The sequence below is a fragment of the Polypterus senegalus genome, chromosome 1, assembly GCF_016835505.1.
Source record: "Polypterus senegalus isolate Bchr_013 chromosome 1, ASM1683550v1, whole genome shotgun sequence".
Lineage (NCBI taxonomy): Eukaryota > Metazoa > Chordata > Cladistia > Polypteriformes > Polypteridae > Polypterus > Polypterus senegalus.
In genome coordinates, this window is record NC_053154.1 from 40,548,117 (window position 1) to 40,569,621 (window position 21,505).

At 34.9% G+C, this 21,505-nt stretch overlaps 1 protein-coding gene across 1 annotated transcript in view; it reads left to right on the forward strand.

Moving 5' to 3' along the window:
- ipo4 (importin 4) overlaps positions 1-21,505 on the forward strand; it is a 162,391-nt gene that overhangs the window by 65,234 nt on the left and 75,652 nt on the right. Inside the window, exons 17-22 of the mRNA XM_039747609.1 lie at positions 3,028-3,151; positions 7,559-7,670; positions 10,522-10,646; positions 12,547-12,624; positions 13,964-14,021; positions 17,213-17,318. Coding sequence (XP_039603543.1) covers positions 3,028-3,151; positions 7,559-7,670; positions 10,522-10,646; positions 12,547-12,624; positions 13,964-14,021; positions 17,213-17,318 — 603 coding nt within the window. The remainder of the gene's footprint in view (positions 1-3,027; positions 3,152-7,558; positions 7,671-10,521; positions 10,647-12,546; positions 12,625-13,963; positions 14,022-17,212; positions 17,319-21,505) is intronic.

The following is a 21,505-nucleotide window of genomic DNA, read 5'->3' on the forward strand; positions in this document are numbered from 1 at the left end:
TAGCTACAGCCTTTTTATTTAATCCACGGCTTCTCCGCTTTTTTATTGTTCGTTTATTATGATTATAGTTATTGTGTAGGTATTTTAGACTTACTTTACATTCTTCAGATACCCATTTCCTTTATCATTCCAACCGTAACCCCATTAACATGTCTATCGAGGTGACCACCATCAATCAAAGAACTGTCACTTACCGAGTGGTTTCCATGCCCGGAGATGGCACCTGCCTTTTCCATTCTCTTTGATACATATTGCAGGCTAACTCTCGATATCCATATGTGTCTTATGTATTGAATGACTGGGACAGGTTCAAGGTGTGAACTGATGACGGTACAGGAGATAATTATACTACACAGGAGCACTATAAGAGTGAAATGCTTAAGCCCTTCACCTATGGTTCTGCATGTGAGTTGGTGGCTGCCGCTGAATTGTTCGGTTGTCGCTTTCAAGTGTACCGAAATGGCCAAATATTTTTTACACCTTTCGACAACCGTCAATGCCTCTTAAACATCTTAGATTCACAGGTGACGATTTCAGTAGTGAATACTTTGTTTCGGAATGTTTAAACTCTCAAAAGCTGGATGTGAAGTTATTGATGAAACCGGTTGTAAGCTTACAATGCTTGACAGATGCCAAATGTCACTTCAACACAAGTCCTGCAAATACTGTCGTAATTGAAACAAACCATGAAACTCAAACCGATTATGACAGCAGCAATCCAACCTGTGAAATTTCAGACAAGATTACTGTTCACATGGCCAACTGTACGTTGCATGCTCAAGAGTAACCTAAAGCGCACAGCTTGGTCATATTACACCCGGGAGGGCCGAACTGACAACGTGGTATACAAAGAGATCATTAACAAATAATTATTGGTATATTTTCCCTCACTTTAAAAAGGTTTAATTTTTCTGTGAAGCGCGGGTATTTTGCTGGTTTAATATAAGTAGCATATTTTATTTTGGAGAAAGATGTATTGTCATAGGGCTAAGTCAGCTTTTTGTTTCTTCTCATTGAAAATAAAATATTTCATTCTCTAGAGTTTAATGCGAACCAATCTTAAGTTGCTTACAAGACACACAACATTAAGTCTTTCATTATTTCACTGTTTTGAGGAAAATATGTTTCATATGTGTGTCATGCTTTTTTCCAGGTCAACTGGTTGCTTAAACCATTAAAAATGGATTACTATTTTTTATTATTAGCTAACACTATACACAGCTTCATTATCATTTGTTAACAGAAATATGCCATGCTAAATAATGAGTTTTAGCCACCCCACTCTGTTATTAATATGTCATTCTAAACGGTAGATGCCCTGTAGTTAAAGGGTCTTTTACCTATTGTAGGCCTATATTGATATTAAAAAACAGGCTCTGGCAAACCTGTGTATAATACTGAAGTTTTGTAATAAAATGTAAACAAAGCCACTAACATTTTTTACATAGCAAATTAATGACTCTAAAAGGGTGTGTAAAATTAACTTGAGACCAGAGTAGTGTTTTATGGTTGTATTTGTTAATTCTACTTATCCTTGCTAATATGTTTTGAATGAACAGTAGAGTACTGTATTAAGCCTAACAGTAAAGCATTACAGTTGTCAATCCTATTTGAGCCAAGTGACTTAACTAGCTTTAGAAGATTCTGCAGTTAAAAGGCTGCCCTATTTTGTAATATTCCTAAGGTAGAAAAGCAGCTTTTAGAAAGTGTGGAAATATGATGACTAAAATTTAAATACACTGCCAAAAATAATCCTGAGTTACTGGTAGATTAAGCTAAACTAAAATTCAAGATTTCTGATTTTTGAGTCTTCCTTACTGTTTGTAGCAGTATGAGCCAAGTACAACAGTTGTTTTTAATTTCTTAATTTTTAAGAGAAATAAATTTTATATATATTTACTCAGAAGCAATGTTTATGATATACTGTATAGTAGGTGACAAAATTAAGTATTTTTCTTTTTGAGTGTTATCATTATAGGAATAAAAGTTAGTATTATGTTTCCAAATTAAATCTTCTAATGACAACATGTAAAGAGGCACATTGGCCCAAACTCCATCATCTAATGGACAGCTGGTCTAAGTATTAAGATATTTGTAAATTATGAAGTAAACCAAGGAAGACCAAAAACAATTAAATTCTCAAGCCTGTTTAGTAAATTGCCATGCTCTTTAGCATCAAAAGCTGCATTTAAATCTAAAAATGCTGTGATGGGGTGGCACGGTGGCACAGTGGGTAGCACTGCTGCCTCGCAGTTAGGACACCAAGGTTCGCTTCCCGTGTCCTCTCTGCGTGGAGTTTGAATGTTCTCCCCGTGTCTGTGTGGGTTTCCTCTGGGTGCTCCGGTTTCCACCCACAGTCCAAAGGCATGCAAGTTAGGTACATTGGCGATCCTAAATTGTCCCTAGTGTGTGCTTGTGTGTGCCCTGCAGTGGGCTTGCACCCTGCCCAGGGTTTGTTTCCTGCCTTGTGCCCTCTGTTGGCTGGGATTGACTTCAGCAGACCCCCATGACCCTGTAGTTAGGATATAGCAGGTTGGATAATGGATGGATGGAAATGTTGTGATGGTAAAGATAAATTAAGAGGGTAAAATTTGACTTAAAACTCAGTTTCAAAATTACAATTCTCTGAACTTTAGAAAGAAAATGTATATTGAATTACTCCCTAATTCTTTAGAAAATTCATACTTTAATGTGATATATATTTAATAACTAACAAATAACAATTGTTTAACGGTCAAGTAAGGTAAGTTTGAAAAGAATTAAAAATCATGCAGTTTAACAAAGAATTAATTAAGTCCGGTATTAGCTATCTACACAGCACTGCCCGTGCCCCTTTTACTCTAATATGATTAAATAGTTTTTAATATAGATGGATAGTATAGTTTTAAAATGGCATAGTTTTATGATGTAAAAGATGGATACATTCTTATAAACAGAAAAAAACTGAATTGTTTACTTTGTAATTTTAAATGTAAAAAATATAACATTTCAATTTTTACTTTGAAAATATAATTTTTATATTTTCAGAAACTTTAGCAGTGTTGGCTCACACAATGGGGAAAGAAGCATTTGCTCCACTGGCTGATGAATGTGTTCAGTTGGGAATAAATCTCACTAATTCTGTAGATGACCCAGATCTCCGTCGTTGCACGTAAGAAGTGTACATTTCTGGCATGATACAAATGTTGAGTTTTGCAAATTAGCAATTTCAACTTCCTTCACATGATCAATTTAGATTCTTCTAAACTATATGATGACATCATTGTGAACAAGTGGACCACCAAAAAAGGAGCAACTGCAGATTAAAATGTTGACTCCATTAATAAATTGTAGTAGCAAAAATTATAAATGACAGAAGCATTAAAAAATGTAGTAATGCAAATTGAGAAAGTGGCAGCAGAACTGAAGAACAAAACTGATTAGTTTAATAATTAGTAGTTTTATTATTTTTTCTATAAAATATGGTTTGTAGATTTTTAGAAATAAAGCTAGCATTTAATGTACATTTTTATGCATTTGTTTTCACATCATTAGAAATATTATAGTGTAGCATGGTGACATACTGCTTAGTGCTAACTACAACCTCATAGATTCAAATCCTCTATCATCTTTGTGGCTTTTTATGATCTACCTTTGTCTGCATAGGATTTTTTCTCCTGCATCCTAATGAAGTGTATGTTAAATTAATTGGCAACTCTAAACCACATTCTTATTAATAAGTATGGGTGTGTATGTGCGAGTAGGACCTATGATGAAATGGTACCCTGTCCATTGTTGATTCCTGTCTTATGCACAGTGCTGCACAGATAAGTCTGAGTACCCTGTGAGCCTTAAATGGGAAAATCTGTTCAGAAAATGAATGAAGAATGGATATTTTGAAATTAATGTATTGTGTACTGTCTAATGAAGAGTGATATAAAGTATTAGTTATTTCCTTTCTGCAGTAAAGTCCATGCCAATTAAAGATCAACCATGTAACTACAAACCGGATTCCAAAAAAGTTGGGACACTATACAAATCGTGAATAAAAACTGAATGCAATGATGTGGAGGTGCCAACTTCTAATATTTTATTCAGAATAGAATATAAATCACGGAACAAAAGTTTAAACTGAGAAAATGTATCATTTTAAGGGAAAAATATGTTGATTCAGAATTTCATGGTGGGATTTCAAATCCCAAAAAAGTTGGGACAAGGCCATTTTCACCACTGTGTGGCATCTCCCCTTCTTCTTACAACACTCAACAGACGTCTGGGGACCGAGGAGACCAGTTTCTCAAGTTTAGAAATAGGAATGCTCTCCCATTCTTGTCTAATACAGGCCTCTAACTGTTCAATCGTCTTGGGCCTTCTTTGTCGCACCTTCCTCTTTATGATCGCCAAATGTTCTCTATAGGTGAAAGATCTGGACGGCAGACTGGCCATTTCAGTACCCGGATCCTTCTCCTACACAGCCATGATGTTGTGATTGATGCAGAATGTGGTCTGGCATTATCTTGTTGAAAAATGCAGGGTCTTCCCTGAAAGAGATGACGTCTGGATGGGAGCATATGTTGTTCTAGAACCTGAATATATTTTTCTGCATTGATGGTGCCTTTCCAGACATGCAAGCTGCCCATGCCACACGCACTCATGCAACCCCATACCATCAGAGATGCAGGCTTCTGAACTGGCGTTGATAACAACTTGGGTTGTCCTTGTCCTCTTTGGTCCGGATGACATGGCGTCCCAGATTTCCAAAAGAACTTGAATCGTGACTCGTCTGACCACAGAACAGTCTTCCATTTTGCCACACTCCATTTTAAATGATCCCTGGCCCAGTGACAACGCCTGAGCTTGTGGATCTTGCTTAGAAATGGCTTCTTCTTTGCACTGTAGAGTTTCAGCTGGCAGCGGCGGATGGCACGGTGGATTGTGTTCACTGACAATGGTTTCTGGAAGTATTCCTGAGCCCATTCTGTGATTTCCTTTACAGTAGCATTCCTGGTTGTGGTGCAGTGTCGTTTAAGGGCCGGAGATCACGGGCATCCAGTATGGTTTTACGGCCTTGACCCTTACGCAAAGAGATTGTTCCAGATTCTCTGAATCTTTGGATGATGTTATGCACAGTTGATGATGATAGATGCAAAGTCTTTGCAATTTTTGCTGGGTAACACCTTTCTGATATTGCTCCACTATCTTTCTGCAACATTGTGGGAATTGGTGATCCTCTACCCATCTTGGCTTCTGAGAGACACTGCCACTCTGAGAAGCTCTTTTATACCAATCATGTTGCCAATTGACCTAATTAGTGTTTATTGGTCTTCCAGCTCTTCGTTATGCTCAAATTTACTTTTCCAGCCTCTTATTGCTACTTGTCCCAACTTTTTGGGATTTGTTGACACCGTGAAATTTTGAATCAACATATTTTTCCTTTAAAATGATACATTTACTTGGATTAAGCGTTTGATCTGTCATCTACGTTCTATTACAAATAAAATATTGACATTTGCCATCTCCACATCATTGCATTCAGTTTTTATTCACAATTTGTTTAGTGTCCCAACTTTTTGGAATCCGATTTGTAAGTGGTCCTTCCCAATCAGATACTTAGCACTTTAGGGTAAGGACAGTGGAAATACTAGGCCTGGAATGATAGTGTTAGACAGCCCTTCCAGTTTTCCTTAAGATTTATACCTGCCTGATACTCAATGAATAGTTTCTGGGTCAACGCCTTCAAAAATTTGAGAAAACTCATGAAATAACTCTTTCTTCCATCTATTACAGTTTAATGGTATAATGTCACAAAACTGAATGCAAAAAAAAACTATTTGTTTTGTCCTAGTGATGATATATTAATAGTTAACTACAAAATAGTTTTAGACTGGTATCAATTTCTTCTTTCAGCATATATGAATTAATGGCAAATGCATTGAAGTTGTGTTAATAAGCCCTTTTTAAGCTTTCTCCTTGGGAAGTTATTATCTGTTTACTTGTTCACCTCAGCATTAAAGACCTTTCACTGTTCTCTTGTAAATTGGATTGGTTTGTTGTTGTTGCATGTGGTCATGTTTTCAAATACAATATATATACAAAATTTTGTATATTGTATATTTCCAAAATATATATTTTACTATTCCTGGGCAAACTTCATGTCATTAACTGTACCACCTTGTTCTATCCACACTGTTAATAAATCCATTCATATACATATACTGTACATACATAAATAAAATAAAAATAGAAAAAGAGTTAAAGCACTAATTGAAGTGAAATTTCCAGGTTTCACTTTTTATAGACAATGGCCTTAAATTGTCATCTTCAGTCCATCTCATATCTTTTTTCATTCAGTGTTTATTCCTACTATGTTGTAGGTTAGTAAACTAGCAAAGTGACGCATAGTTCATTCATTTATGATACCTAAAGAGGAAAAGCTTCCACACCTCTCAGAAAATGCTGCTGCACTAGGTGTATGTTTAGTAAGCTATAAGCAAGCCTCATGAAGATTGTTTATTTAGTCATCATACCTTCTGGTTTTCTTTGAATATCCTCTACGTAGCTGTGCTGCCTTCAACAAAGGCAAGCAATGCTTTCAGGGCTTAGTTGAATTTTCAGTGAATGGCCCATTTAGATTCAAAAAAGTATTCACTGACCTTTTTGCATTTTTATTAAAGCAGTAAAAGATGAGTGAGAGAAAGAAAACACAGGTGTTTGTTTTGGAAGCATTTTAACTACTTTTTTTTGCAATTAACAATGCTATGCAATCTCATAGCCTTTTATGCAATCTCTTATTTTCTGAGGATTCCTGTGAGTATACTTCGATTAATTATTTAAAGTTAACAGAGCTTCAAAGTTGATTAAGACTGAGGCAGAAACAAATGCAGCAAAACAAGGTGTTAAAATGTTTGGCAATGGGCTTGGTTGAAGGGAAATGGGTGTGAAAGACAATTTCTTGGTGCTTGGTTTCATAATTTAAACAAACCTGATACCTGTTTCTGCGCTGTATAGAAGTTTCCAAGTTTCCACATTTGACACTATCAATTTGTGCATTTGTTACCCATGCGTTGATTTGCTACTCAGTCAGCACAGTTAAGCTGAATGAATAATTTCACTTTAAATTTGAGTAATTTTGAACTCATTTTCAATTTAAAAAAAAACAAAAACTGACCAGCTTTTCCAGTTTTTTGCTAACTACTACTATGCACGTTTGGAATTACTTGTTAGTTTTTTGTTTTTTTTTATTCTGTTTTGTCAGTTTTTTGTGATAGTATCTCAGATGAGTTGCATTCATGTTTTCATTTAAATTATCAAGATATTTGTTGGGGATTGGGCAGTGCATGTTAATTCACATAAAGTACATTGTATAGCAGATACAGTGAAGGGAACTGGAGTGCAATGTTAGATTATTTTCTAAGATCTTTACACTGGATTGTTTGTGAGGTATCTGGCAATTCAAAATGGTTCCATTTTATGTTTGCATCTACCTTCTATATTCTGATCACCACAGTAAATGCTACAATTCTTCTTATATTTCACTTCAATATCCTCAGTTGACTAAAACATTTATCTTTTCCTTTAGATATAGCTTGTTTTCTGCTATCTCTGCTGTGTCTCCCACTGCTGTTGCTGCCAATTTACCTACTATTACAACTCTTATGACAATGTCACTAAAGTCTACAGAAGGTGTAACAGTAAGTTCAGAACAGTATCTGTTTAGATTGCATGGCTTAATTACTACTTAGAGGAATAGTCTGAGGTTTAAATGTGCAATGCTTTGTAGACCATGATACTAGTACACCTTGTGTTCCTGGAGAAAACAGAAGAAAGAAAACAGTCTTTCAGCTGGTGGTTCTCATAACTGTCTGTAGCTGCAGTATGAAGTAATGGACAGTTAGCTCCATATGGTATATTACCTACATCTGTAAACATTAGTATGCAGCTAAATACCTGCAGGATTATTAACAGATATGAAGTGCTAAGAAACACCTTGAACTGTTGGTGGAAAGATGAGCACTTGGCATGATGCACAGATTAATGTTGTCAAGCCAGCTGAAAATTATGTGATCAAATGTACTAGGAGTTGAAGGGTAACAAGCTGCTATTTTCAAAGGTCTTATTCTTTAAGTAAAGATGCACCATTTTCTCCACAGGTATCTTGATTATTTTTTCTTCTATCAATTTCATTCAATTTCTTATCAATGATTTTTAGGGTAGTCGTTTAAAAAGAGCATACATGTACAACTGTCAGTGTATTCTGTTTTATTCTAATTTTGGACTATTTGCATATTGCATTTTTATCAACTGGCTTCTTTAAGAATATCCAAAAAAAATGAAATTATTAAATCTTAATTAATTTCCTATATATAAAATATGTACGCTGTTGGTAAATTCTGAATTAAAATTAAATTAAACATTAGAAAACAATGTGCAGAATTAATAACAAATGCTAATGAAATACTCTATGTACTGCTTAGGTGTTAATTTCGAATGGAATTTGATCCTAGAATTTTTCCAGACTGAAATAGAAAAGCGAGAGTTCATAGGTTTCAGAATGCACAGTTGTGCAAGCCCAGGTAAAGCTATTTATATCATTCCTTAGGTATCATTTATTAAAATGCCTACCCTATTTTATGTTTATATATTGACTTGACAACCCCAGCAGTAACTACTGCTTCGTTTTCATGATCTCAGTACAGTCTCCTCTGATTTAATGCCACATCTCAAAGACATGCATAATTTTTCAATTATTGACTGTGTGTGTGTGTCCTTGTGCCCTACAATGGACTGGCACACCATCCAGGATTGTTTTTCTGTCGTTTTAACAATGCTGCCACGTTAGACTTTGGCATCCCACAATTTTCTAATGAAAATAAGTGGCACCCAAACAAATAGATGGATTTTTAGGTTACACAATATCTTTCATAATGATCACTATCAAAATAGGCTTTACAAAATAGTTTGACTGCAGCAATGAAGTGATTTTACTAAATAATTTAAATACACAATTATTTCCTGAGTAGAGCCTTTAAATGTTCAATCCCCTTTTAAAAATTATCCCCAGAAACTTAAACATCAAACCTTATACTCCCTCTTTGGAAAGCATAGCACATCACAGAAACAATGTAACAATAAGCAGTTTAAAATTCAACTCTTGAGTGATTACTCTGGTCATGTATGATGGAAGAAATAAGGTCAGGCTGACATCACAATGCTAGCCAAATAAGTTAAAAATTTTTTTCTTTGACTTCACATCCTGTTAATTAACTCTTTTAAGAACATTCACATGCAGTTTACCAATAGGTAAAAAACATTTGACAGTATTTTATTATGATAAATCCTTTCCATTTTTCATTTAAAACTTAAAAGAAAGAGTTATCATACTTTTAAAACAGGCAGAGTGTTGTAGCAGTTTTGGACTTTAAACCCAGAGTTTGTGTGTTCAGATCCCACTATGTGACCATAAGCAAGTCACTTTACCTGCTTGCTCCAATTGGAAAAGCAAAACAAAATGTAATCGATTTGATGTAAAATTTTATACGCTGCCTTGAATAAAGGCATCAGCCAAAAAAAAAAAACAATTCATGTTAGCTGATGTAGATATAACTCGTACAGTCTCCTCATTTAAAATGAAAGTAATAGCCTTGCATCTATTGAACATATGAGTTGATTGACACTAAGAATGGATAGGATAGGTAAATTTAGCATTAATATGGTATATACAGCTTAGGTTTAAAATAATGAAACATAAGAAAACTAAAATACAAAAGAGAAAATGTTGAACATGAGGTGTGATTTAAACAGTTGCTTAGCCTCATTCACAGATCTATTGAAGGTGAATAAGCACTGTTTAAATGTCTTGCAGTGCAGATACATAATCAGCATTCTTTACTGACTTGAAATAGGGGCCAGGTGCAACTGGAGTGTTCAAAACCATGTGAGATTATATTAGTACAATATAGTACTGTATAATGTACTGAAAAAAAGTACTTTTTGTTCTTTAATTAGCTATTTTTTATTCATGGTTATGATGTGCTGCCTGGAGCCCCAGACACACTTGATTTATTAAGTGAGTGGCTTACAATTCTGGCCATTAAGCTCACTGTTCAAACATGAAACGATAGCCTTAAAACTTACCACAGCTCCTGGTTTCTTACAAAATGTTTTCTTCATTTGAAAAAAGTGAAGCTGAAAATATTTTCTCCATGTTTTTGGTCTGCCTATTCTGAGAATAGAAAATAGTTGCTCTCTTTTTCATTCATAAGTGTGAGAAGTTTGACGAACTTTTCAAATAATCACCATTACACATAAAGGATTCAAAGGAGCCAGTTGGAACTACCTTGTATAAGGAAACTGCAAATAATTCTGAAATAAAATGTGTGTTTTTAGCTATTGATTTCCCAAGTCCTAAATAGATAGACTGAGTTTATTACAAAGAATAGATTTACCCAAATATTAACATTTCAATTTAGCAAAAGACTTGAATGCCTTATTCACACTTACAGTAAAGTAATTTTTTTTAAATATTAAACATTAAAAATGCAGGCTCATCTTAATGAAGAGAACCAGTCTTTCCTATTGCTTGAAGATGATGATGATGATGAGGGTAATAATGAAACCTTAATTGAAGAAGAGACAGAAGAAGAGCAAGATAATAATGATATTGCTGGGTAAGAATTAAGCTCTTCAGCGCATTTCTTTATTTTATAATCAAAGAGTTACTTTAAGATGATCCATGATTTTATTATTTTACAAATTAACGTTATAATAGTAGTTTCAAATTTTAAGAATAAGTTATTTTTGATGGCTTGCTTAGTTTAGCTGTCATGTTAAATGAATCGTGTTCTGATTTCTTAATGTTAAGATCTTACCGGTAAAATCAGCTCTGCATTGATGTTTCAACTATTATTTGAACCTTAAGATACCCTGCACTCTGGCCTATTTGTAGATTTGCTTTGTTAGTTATAGATTAATTTAAGAATAAAAGCAATGACAGTTTTACAGTTTTTCCCAGTAAAGGACATGGGCTGTTTGAATTGTTTTCAATGAGGAAACCCCTTTATTTAGGTGAATTTACTATCGCGTTCCAGACCCATCTCTTCAACTTTCGAAGCATTCTGTCTTGGAACATCTCTTTATTATAAAAAAAAAAAAAATCTTGAAAGGTTGGAAGGAGACGAGACATGATTTTCTCTAAGAGACACTTTCACGTCTCACGAGACTTGATTTTGTGCCAAAAGAATTAATCATGCCCGGTGCGGAAATAAAACAAAGATTTCATGACAAAGTAGTATGTCGTAAAGAATTCAAAAACGTTGCCATGGTACACATGCAGAGCAGGTTAGAGATAAAGGAAGTACAAAAATTCGAAAATCTCAAAAAAAGGATAGTAGAGATCGAATTAGCGTAAACAAATCGAAATTATTACTTTGTGAAATAACAGAACAGCGAAAAGAGATTGAATATATTGTTTGGATTTAAACTTTAAGTTGGAGACTTGTAGATTATCTAATTCGTGTTGCCATCGGGGGAAAAAAAAGTAGTGTTTCTTCCCAATGAAGAGGCGTATCCGCGAGAATTAAAAGATTTGTTGTTTGGTGAAAGTGAAATCCCGTGAGAGAGATCATTTCTCATTTGTGTGAATACTATTGTCAGACACATTTCTTGTAGAGAGAAAGAAATGAGATTCACTCACGGGCAGTTATACGTTGCATTGATGTAATTCCAAACATAGAATTAAAATTGAATGTAATATTGATGGAAAATGAAAAACGAAAAGAGATCGAATATTTGCCATATCATGCGGCACTGCAGCAGCAGCAAGCCAGCAGCTGATCAAACAAAGAGGAGGTACCAAAAATTATATGTATTTCTTTCCTATTGTATCACAATTTAAGAGGGGATTTCGGAAGAGGGGCCGCGTCTCTTTGGGGTGCGTTCAGCCCCCCTCTTCACAATGCGAGCGGCAGAGACAAGAAGTGGCTGGCGCATTGGGAGGGGGGTACGGGGATGGGAGAACGAAGCGATCGGGGGCAAAGCCCCCTAGTTATATTGAAGAAATACTTTTTTTGATACTGACATAACAATGCTTCACAAACTCCGTGCAGAAGAAACAGAAATAACATTGTTCATGGTCAGAAATGGGCAGGTGGGACCCATATTGTCACTACCAATCTTTGTTTCTTTTGACTTGGGAACCATGTGTATTTGTATGTTTCAGAAATTAGCTGGTGAGAGTACTAAATCATTAAACTAACTAGAAGACTTATTAAAGTGACAAGAGTTTGTTTCTAGAGTATGCTAAACTAAACCTTCTGTCTTCTTTATCTGTTTAGCAGTTATATGCAGTCTTCTTTTAATCTGTTTAAAGATCTGTTTTCATTTTGACATTAAAGATGTGTTTTTTTTCGCTTATATGGGTACCTATGTCTAAATATCATTGCAGAAAGTACATTCAAGATCCTAAACCTAAAACAAGTAGTTTTTTTTTTTTAAATGGTATAATTTGAAATGTTTGCAAATCTCGTTTTATTGTATGCTGTCATGTATAAATATTTCCTCTTTTTTCAGGTTCAGTGTGGAGAATGCCTATATTGATGAGAAAGAAGATGCCTGTATTGCCCTTGGAGAGATTGCTTACAACTCAGGGTAAGATATTTGATGTGCTTATGAAGCAGAGTGTAAACTAAGATTAAGATTATCAGGACAGTATTATGACTCCTCCATCAATGAGAGAATAACCTCTCAATTACAGCTCTCTTATAGAAAGAAAGTTTATTCAGACTTGTTAAATTCTGTTTAAGTGCTGATGACACGATTTCACAGTAGCTTCCACTGCTGCCTCACAGTTTGAGAAGCCAGAGTTGGGGCTAGTGGTTCTTAAGTTTCCTTCCATATGCCAAAAACAATTCTAAATTCTCTGTGATGACCTGACACTTTATCCATGGTTGAGTCCTGCCTTATGTCCAGTTATTTCTATATTGGCTACAATTCCCAGTAATCTTTTAATAATCTATGCAGTCGCCCAATTATAGGCATATAAATACTTAAGTCGTTTAAAGCTCTATTAAATGTAATGGTTCAGGCTGATCGATTGTCAATAGATTATCTGAAGTGCATTGACTACTTTACTGGCATAATCAATTTGGGATTGTGGGATTACTAGAGGACAGACTAAATAAAAAGTATCCTTTGTAAGAGTCTCGGCAGGACAGAGCAATTTGGGGTATCAAATGCGTCCCTGTTTATTTGTAGTATGTAAGTACTTCAGCCTAGCTCTCCTTTCTTTACTGTCTCAGTTCCTCTCAGATATGGGGTCTATCCCAATTTCCTTATTTCTGGGATTCTGTTATACAGTATACAGAATAGTGGGCAAAAGCAGATTGATGATTATAATTTTACTTTGGTTCAGCAGTATTGGTGCTCCCATACAGCACTGACAGACCCATGAGTTCCCTGGTTTCAAGCATACATATCCCAAATTTGGTCATTATACTAAAATTTTGAAGGAATCCTTATGACAATTAGTATGTTATGCAAAGAAAGAACTCAGTTTCAACATTAAGCCAGTTTGGTACAGGACACACACGTGCAGTTATGATATGTTCTTATAAAGGGCAAATTCAAACTCATGAAAAACATAAACCCCATGGCATTTTTTTGAGATCTCATCTCTGGGAAAAAGTTGCTCATTGGTTTCTTGATACTCTTTGAGATAGCTACCTTCTGAACTTATGATACAGTTATTCCAAGTTGGAAGAAAGATGAGAGCCAGAAGAGAAACTTTCACAGACATATAGAAATCTGCAAGCTTCAAGAGTCTGTAATCCTGGTTTCTGTAGCTATATGAAAGCTGTGCCAAATGGAAACGCTGTTATTAAATGATAAATTTGGTGTGTGTATCTATGCAGGTTTTTGTGGTATGTTTTCAGTGTAATAATAGTTCCTACATGTTTCAGTAAGTTATATCTATTTGTTTCTTTCACAGCTCTCAATTTTTACCATATTTGGAGACATGTTTCCAAGAGGTTTACAAGTTGCGTGATGTGAGTTTTTGAAGAATTTTTGCCCTTTCATTAAGACCTTTTATTATGTAATGGGGGGGAGCAAAAATCCATTTCCCAAAAAGTGTTTTCATTATCTGGATAGAAACAGCATGGTTACTGACATCTGTAACTTTTTTTATTTGCAGCTAACTTTTCTTTTGTTATTTCTCTGCATCCACTGTCAGCTACTTTTAGCAGACAGTGTTTTTCAGTGTCCAGAGATGTGCTATGGTTCAAGGACTTTTAAAAAGTTCACAACACTTGCAGAACCGATTAACTTTTCTTGCAAATCCATATATTAAAAGTGTCCTTCTTGGTTTTATTCAAGCATAGAAATCTGTAGAAGAAATTTAGTGAATGAGTACTAAATTTTATAATGTCAGTTATTAGCAGGTTTTTGTGGATTAAGACACACTCATGAGTGAGGTCCTTAAAGGTTTTGTCTTATGTGTGCTTTATTTTGTTTAATATTCTATGAAAAAGTAATCCCCAGATTTAAATGAAAATTTCTTGTGTTAGCTAACAATAACTGGTTAAAAAAACAAAAAAAATGCTCCGTTTGTAACCCTGGCATAAATAATTTGATGTTTGCCATTCATAATTTTTGTTGATTTTCAATTTTCTTTCTTTACACACCAAATTGTGTTTTTAGCATACTGTTATATACCGGTACAAATAAAGTTATTTAGGCTAATTCTGACTATTAAAGGCACTGTAAAAAATACATAATTTAATGTTTATAGAAAGCAAACTCAGTCTTGAAGAATAGGTATGTTTTTTGTTTTCTTTTTTTTATTTCTTTTATCTAACATAAAAAAATCTAATATCATCCGTTTCTACATTTTTTTAACTCTCTCCATCACATAATTATGTAATCTAATGTCACATTTTCACCCACACCAGAAGTCCAGAATTAGCACCCAGCCTTTCAGTTGTTTTTTTTCCATTAGTATTAGAAGTGCTAAATGGCTAAATGAGGTGTTAGTTGTACTGTAACAACATCAGACATAAGTGATGAACATTTGTATACTTATTATAACTTTATTACAATATGATGGAAACTTCTCTGCTGATTTCCCTACAATTATGTGAGCTTTCTTCTATCTCTGCACATGAAATATGGTTCTTTGATATTTACTAATATATTTTCTTGCTATAAATTATAATTTGCAGATTTCATTCAATGTTTCCATCAACTCCGACTTTACTAAGTGTTTATATTCAAACTGTAGTCCAGTGCACAGAAAGCAAATACTACACCAAAGAAAATACAATCCAGAGTACCCATGCTGTGACTGCAGTGTTTTATCAGCATGACAGTGTTTGCTGAAGAAAATTCAGGTGAACAGTGACTACTGCCTTGTTCAGGTTGTTGCAATCAGTGCATAAAGGGACAATCCTAGAGATAAAAAGTCTCCAGACTTAACCTAGTTCCCCCTATTCCACTACTTCAGTAAAAAATAGCTCCTAATACCTTTTACTTGGCTTATTCTCTGGACACTATTTCCAAAGTGACACAGATATTCCAAAATGAAAGCATTTGTAAAGTTTTCCTTAAGTAACAGCAAATTATTTTCTGTAAATATTTTAATGTCTTGTTAAAATTGTCAAGAATGAGCTGAGCAGTCAGTTGTCCTGAGTCCAGTAGTCTTTCGCTGTGACTTTTCTCAAATAAAATAGTCTTAAATAGTGCTTTTCTCTACATTTTGCACCAAAATCGGTGTGGTAGCTTTGCTTTGATGAAGTACTAGTATTGCTTATACTGCAAATACCATCACAGCTGTAATAAAAGCCAGCAAATGCATTGGTATATGTTATTTATGAATTTTTGTTAAACATAAAGCAACAAAGTATAGTTGCAAGAAATATTTTGTGAGAATGTTGTGCTTTCTTCACTTCTGCATGACCAGTTCTTAAAATATAGTTAGATCTTCATCCGAGTCATAATAATGTTGATGTGATTCTTTTCAGCATTGATTTGGCACTCATTCTTTTTTGGTTTTCTGCCACCCTGGAATTAGACTGAGTGAGATGGATGGTTTTTAAGTGTAGCTTCATTATGTCAGGCTACACTCTATTCATTGAAACCAAGTCAAGAGATAGGTCTCTTCTTTGCCAGAAAATCATTCCAAATTCTTTTAAATAATTTATGCTTTAGTCAACAGTATATTTTGCCAGATTTCCACCACTGTTTTAATTGAAATTTGAATATTCTTCTCCATTCAGATTCACACCTGTCTTCTTTCTATGACTTCAGTGAATTTACTTTTTAGGTTTTTGTCTCAGAGTGTTACGATAACACAAGAAAGTTTGCAAATTCTGTAGAATTATTTGTTGTCTTTCATTAATATGACCTTATATATAATCTTATTAATATCTACTGTAAATTTGAATAATAGATACAAAGAAAAATCTTATGAAACATGCAACACAAAATGTTATATGTTCATTCAGTCTTCCTGACTTAATTTTTTGAAGTAACTAGGGGGCTTCGCTCGCCACTTTGCATCTCTGTCACTCATGTATGTGGATTTCACTTTCACCAAACAACAAGAAGTACTACTTTTCCCTGATGGCAACACAAATTAGAAGATCTACAAGTCTCAGACTTAAAGTTTAAATCTGAACAATATATTCAATCTCTTTTCGCTGTTCCGTTATTTCACCAAGTATTAATTTCCGTTTGTTAACGCTAATGCGATCTTTACTATCATTTTTTTGAGACTTTCGAATTTTAGTACTTTCGTTATCTCTAACCTGTTCTGCATGTGTATCGCGCTAATATTTTTGAACCTCTTTACAACGTCCTACTTTGTCATCTACTCTTCCTCTCTTATTTCCATCCCCGGGCATGGTTAAATCTCTTGGCACAAAGTCTTTCCTCACGGGACATGAAAGTATCTCTCTGAAAAAGTCACGTCTCATCCCAGGCTAAAAATTCTCGTCTCATTCCAGGATTTTTTATTATAATAGAGGGATTTTTTTCATCTTATTGCCTCTGTTTGAAGATTTTATGGTAGTTTTATGCTGATTACTCATGTATTCCTGAGTTGAACAGCTGGAGAAGCCAGCTACTATATATTTTATTTAAATACTTTTAAAGTATGGATTATGAGTTAATTTAATGACAGTGCAATTCTTGGATTTTATTTGTATATTTCCTAATATGACATTGCTTGTTTTTCACTCAGTTTCCACATGAAAATGTACGCAAGGCTGTTTATGAGTCAGTAGGCCAGTTCTGTAGAGCTGTACATCGTGTGTGGAAGGAAAATCCATCAGACGTCAACAAGGAAGGTACAGAAAAAGTTTGTGTCTAAGATGGAGAGAATAAACCCTAATCAAATGTTTACCTGTTGGTCATTATCTGTTGTTTATGCTTCATTTACTTTCATTATGTGGTTTTCCTGTTTAAATACTTTGCAGAACAGGCTTGAGTGATCAGTTGTTTAAGAGTGAACCATGGGTGAAAAGGAGCTCTGCATAAATGACAAGTATGACATCATGAAAATAAGCATATTTGGTCCAGTACCAGAGGTTCAGTGTGAGAACCAATTTTGGCAAGAAATGGAATGGTAACACTCAATGCCTAAAAAAGACAAGTTAATATATGAAAATATAGGTGTTCAGTTTGAGAATATAGAGATTAAAAGAAGACTTTGCTGAGCCAGATTTCGAGACATTTCTGACAGATACCCTGAACACAGTATATGAAACCATAAGGATACTGTTCCTCTTCTGTTACCATCAGTTTAGGAAGAATTTAAGTAACTGTTAAATTAATTAAAGGTATTTATAGGTATACTTTTCAGAGTGATTAAATAGTAAGTTTCAGACCTTTTGCTGTGCCCCATAATTAACTCTCATAATTTGTGGATGTCCCATAAAATATATTGTAAAAGCCAGTTTTATAGTCCTGTGTGGTCACATTTTAACTGTCTTCCAGATCCCAAACTTCAACCTCTTGACTCTCCAGCAGTTCAGAACCTAGCAAACCAATTCAGACTGTAGATCTTCTACTTGACTTCTTTCTGACACCAATGTAGTGTTGCATAGTGCTTGCTAGTTCCAACCCAATGGATTCTTTTTTAGTACATGGCTCTTTTTGGTAGCTATCTGTCCTAAGGATGATGACTCGTTTAGCAGCACCAGTTGGGAAATGTGTGACTGTGGCAGGCTTGTTCTTTATAGGGTACCCTCTTTATAGGTTACTGGCACTGGATCTGCTGATATGAATGATGGAATACCAGCTCAGGTAACTTAGCGCTGATGTCATCCCAAGGCTTGATGCACCATGTCAGCATCGTTATATAGCCCTTCCTTCGAAGTCTGTTGTCCTTAGTGATCATCTCCTTGCAACAGTGCCCAAACTCTTAGAAATGGTGGGTTGTCTTTTCTTTCACTATGGTCATATGATAGTTAACAAGGAAATTTAAGCAGAGGTCTTGAGCACTCCAATGTCTGGTGCTGCAGCAGGGAATATTTTGTACTGTGTTGTCATGTGGTCTGAGTGCATTTCTGTGTCATCATTTATTCAAACAATTGATAACCTATAAAATTATTCAGGCAGTCTTTGGTATTGCTGGGACTGCCAACAAGTAGTGCAAGCGAAACATACTGATACCAGCTGAGCTTTCTCTGTCAATCACTCAGCCCCCACCTTCTGTGCAGCACCTTCACAACAGTTATAGTATAAAAAATTCTGATTTGTTAATGCAAATGCATACTTGATAATGTAAGATGGTGTTTCACAAGCACAGTAGCATCTGTATCACTGTCAGCTATGCTATAACTGTGTTATAGGGGCTATACACAATATGTATTAGATAGGAATGGAGTTATCTTATTGTATTTTATTTAAATACAAATAATAGTTTAGTGTATTTTGCTGTATGCTTAAATAAAATAACATGTTTTTAACAAAAAATTGGACTTTTTTTTTTCTGATCTCAGGGGGTTCAGGTGTTAGGCGGGTTGATTATTGAAGGATAAAGTAGGTCCAGGGCATGAACTACAACACTACAGAGGCTGCAGGCCCTATACAGGTAACTAAACCTTATAAAGCCCCATCACTAAGTGCTAGGCCCAGAAGTCTGGAATTGTGGGATAAACTTGAAGAGCATAGATTTTGTCATTGCCAGATCTTTCACCCCAATTCCTGGGAAAGAAAGGTGCAGAAACCTGGGTGTGCCCTGGGCCTGACTATAGATAGTGTGGACTGCTTTTTTGGACACATTTTGCGTGGAAGAATTAGGATTATCCTTCTATATTCTTGAATTTTAATATAATTTTCATTACTTTGTTTTCTGCCTGTAGTTCCCATACAAAGGGTTGAGATATGGAAATGATTTTCACATAAATATTTTTGAAATAGGGGAAAGGGAAAATATATCTTCATAAAGCTTTGCTGTGATTGCTGTCTTATCTTTAGCCAAGTCTTGTTTCTTTGGACGTTGGTGTTGTTTGTTATAATATTTCTATATTGAACTTCTTGAAAAGATAAATTCCCCTTTGAACAAATAAAATATAATCAATCATATAATCTATCAGGATACCCCTTGATATGTCAATTGTTAGTGTTATGAAGGAACCTTTAGAAGATCTCTTTCTCATAAACAGGATGGCTCCCATTGAACTGAGTCATTTTAAAAGTTTATTTCATATGTTTCTCACAAAAATAAATTGGAAACCAAGAAGACATCTGAGTTAATCAGCAAAATGACCAGAATAGATATAGAATACACAGATTTCAAGATGAGGCACTTTATAGGGAAGACTGATTTTGCAATCAGAATTTAATAATGTTAAGTTTTTTGATTCATTGCAGATACCACAGATAGATACTCTTAGTGCTGTGCAACTGGATAAACCTGTGACACTTTCATAATTACGAGACGCTATAAACTCACTCCAAAGTGGAAAGGAAGCTGGTCCTGGTGGCTACCCAGTGTAATTTTATAGACATTTTTTTAAATAAGTTAGTTCCACCATTATTAGCAAAGTTTTTAAAAGCTAAAGACATCAAAATTCTACGTCAAACTTTTCCACAAGCATTAATTACTGTCTTTCCTAACAACAATAAGGACTTACTACAATATGCACCACATAGATCAGTCTCACTCCTGGTTACCTGTGTCATTCAGGATTGACATCCAATGATGTTAAGATACTCTCCAAAGTTCTAGCCAGAAGGACTGAGAAAGTGTTTCCTTCTATAATATCATAAGATCAAAACTGATTTATTAAAGGCAGACACTTAGCTTCTAATCTTTGACATTTGTTTAATAAAATATATTCGCCCATGAAATCTAACACCCCAGAGATCTTATTATCTTTGAATGCAGAAAAAACATTTGATATGGTTGAAAGAAACTACCTATTTACCATATTGCACACATTTGGGTTCGGTCCTAAAACTTTAGTGCATGGAAAAAACTACTCTATACCAGTCCATAAACCTCAGTTTGTATTAGCAATATTATTTCAGACTACTTCAAATTAAAACGTGATACTCAACAAGAATGCCCCCTACCACCACTGCTCTTTGCAATCACCATTGAGCAGTTGGCTGCTTATTTTCGAAATACATCAGAGTTAAAGGGCATTTTCAGAGAAGGACTTGAACAGGAATTATCACTGCATGGTACTATGCCATGCTAGCAGTCCTAAAAGCACTAGCAGATTTTCAAAAGATACTTGGACTCAAATTCCATTTGAATGAAAGTGTGCTCTTTACAATGAACTCTCTAGCGCACAATATTAGACTGGACACCTTCACATTTCTTAGCAGATCTTTTTAAATATCTAGGAATTAATATCACAAGTAAATGTAAAGCTCTTTTTCAACAAAATGTTGCTGTCTGCATGGAAAAAATTAAACAAGATGTGAATAGATAGTCTACCCTCCATCTCACATTAGCAGGGAGAATCAACACGCTTTTTTTCTGCATTCCCATATAGATGAATAAATCTTTTTTTTAAGAAATTAAATTCAATCATAACCTCATTTATTTGAAATTTGAAACATCCACATATCCAAAGGGTAGCTCCACGATGACCTACAGCAGAAGGGGACATGGCACCACCTAACTTCCAGTTTTATTACTGGGTGGCAAATATACAGGCCATAAACACCTGGACATCAACATAAATTGACGAATATACACAAGCCTGGTCTGCAATAGATTTATTATCTTGCAGTACTTCTGTATATTCCCTGCTCTGCACCCCAGTAAAAACAAGTTATCTTCAATACATTCATAGAAAACGGAACCAATGTAGGAAGCGTTTTAAGACAGAGAAGCTCTTCTCTGTTGTACCTCTACATGACACCCACCTTTTCCACCCTCTCAAATATACACAGCATTTAATGTTTGGAAAATGTCTAGGATTAAAGCACTTAGAGACTTGTACATAGATAATGTCTTTGCATAATGCAAGCAGTTATGCTTCAAATTTAACTTCTCATCAACACAATATTTCCA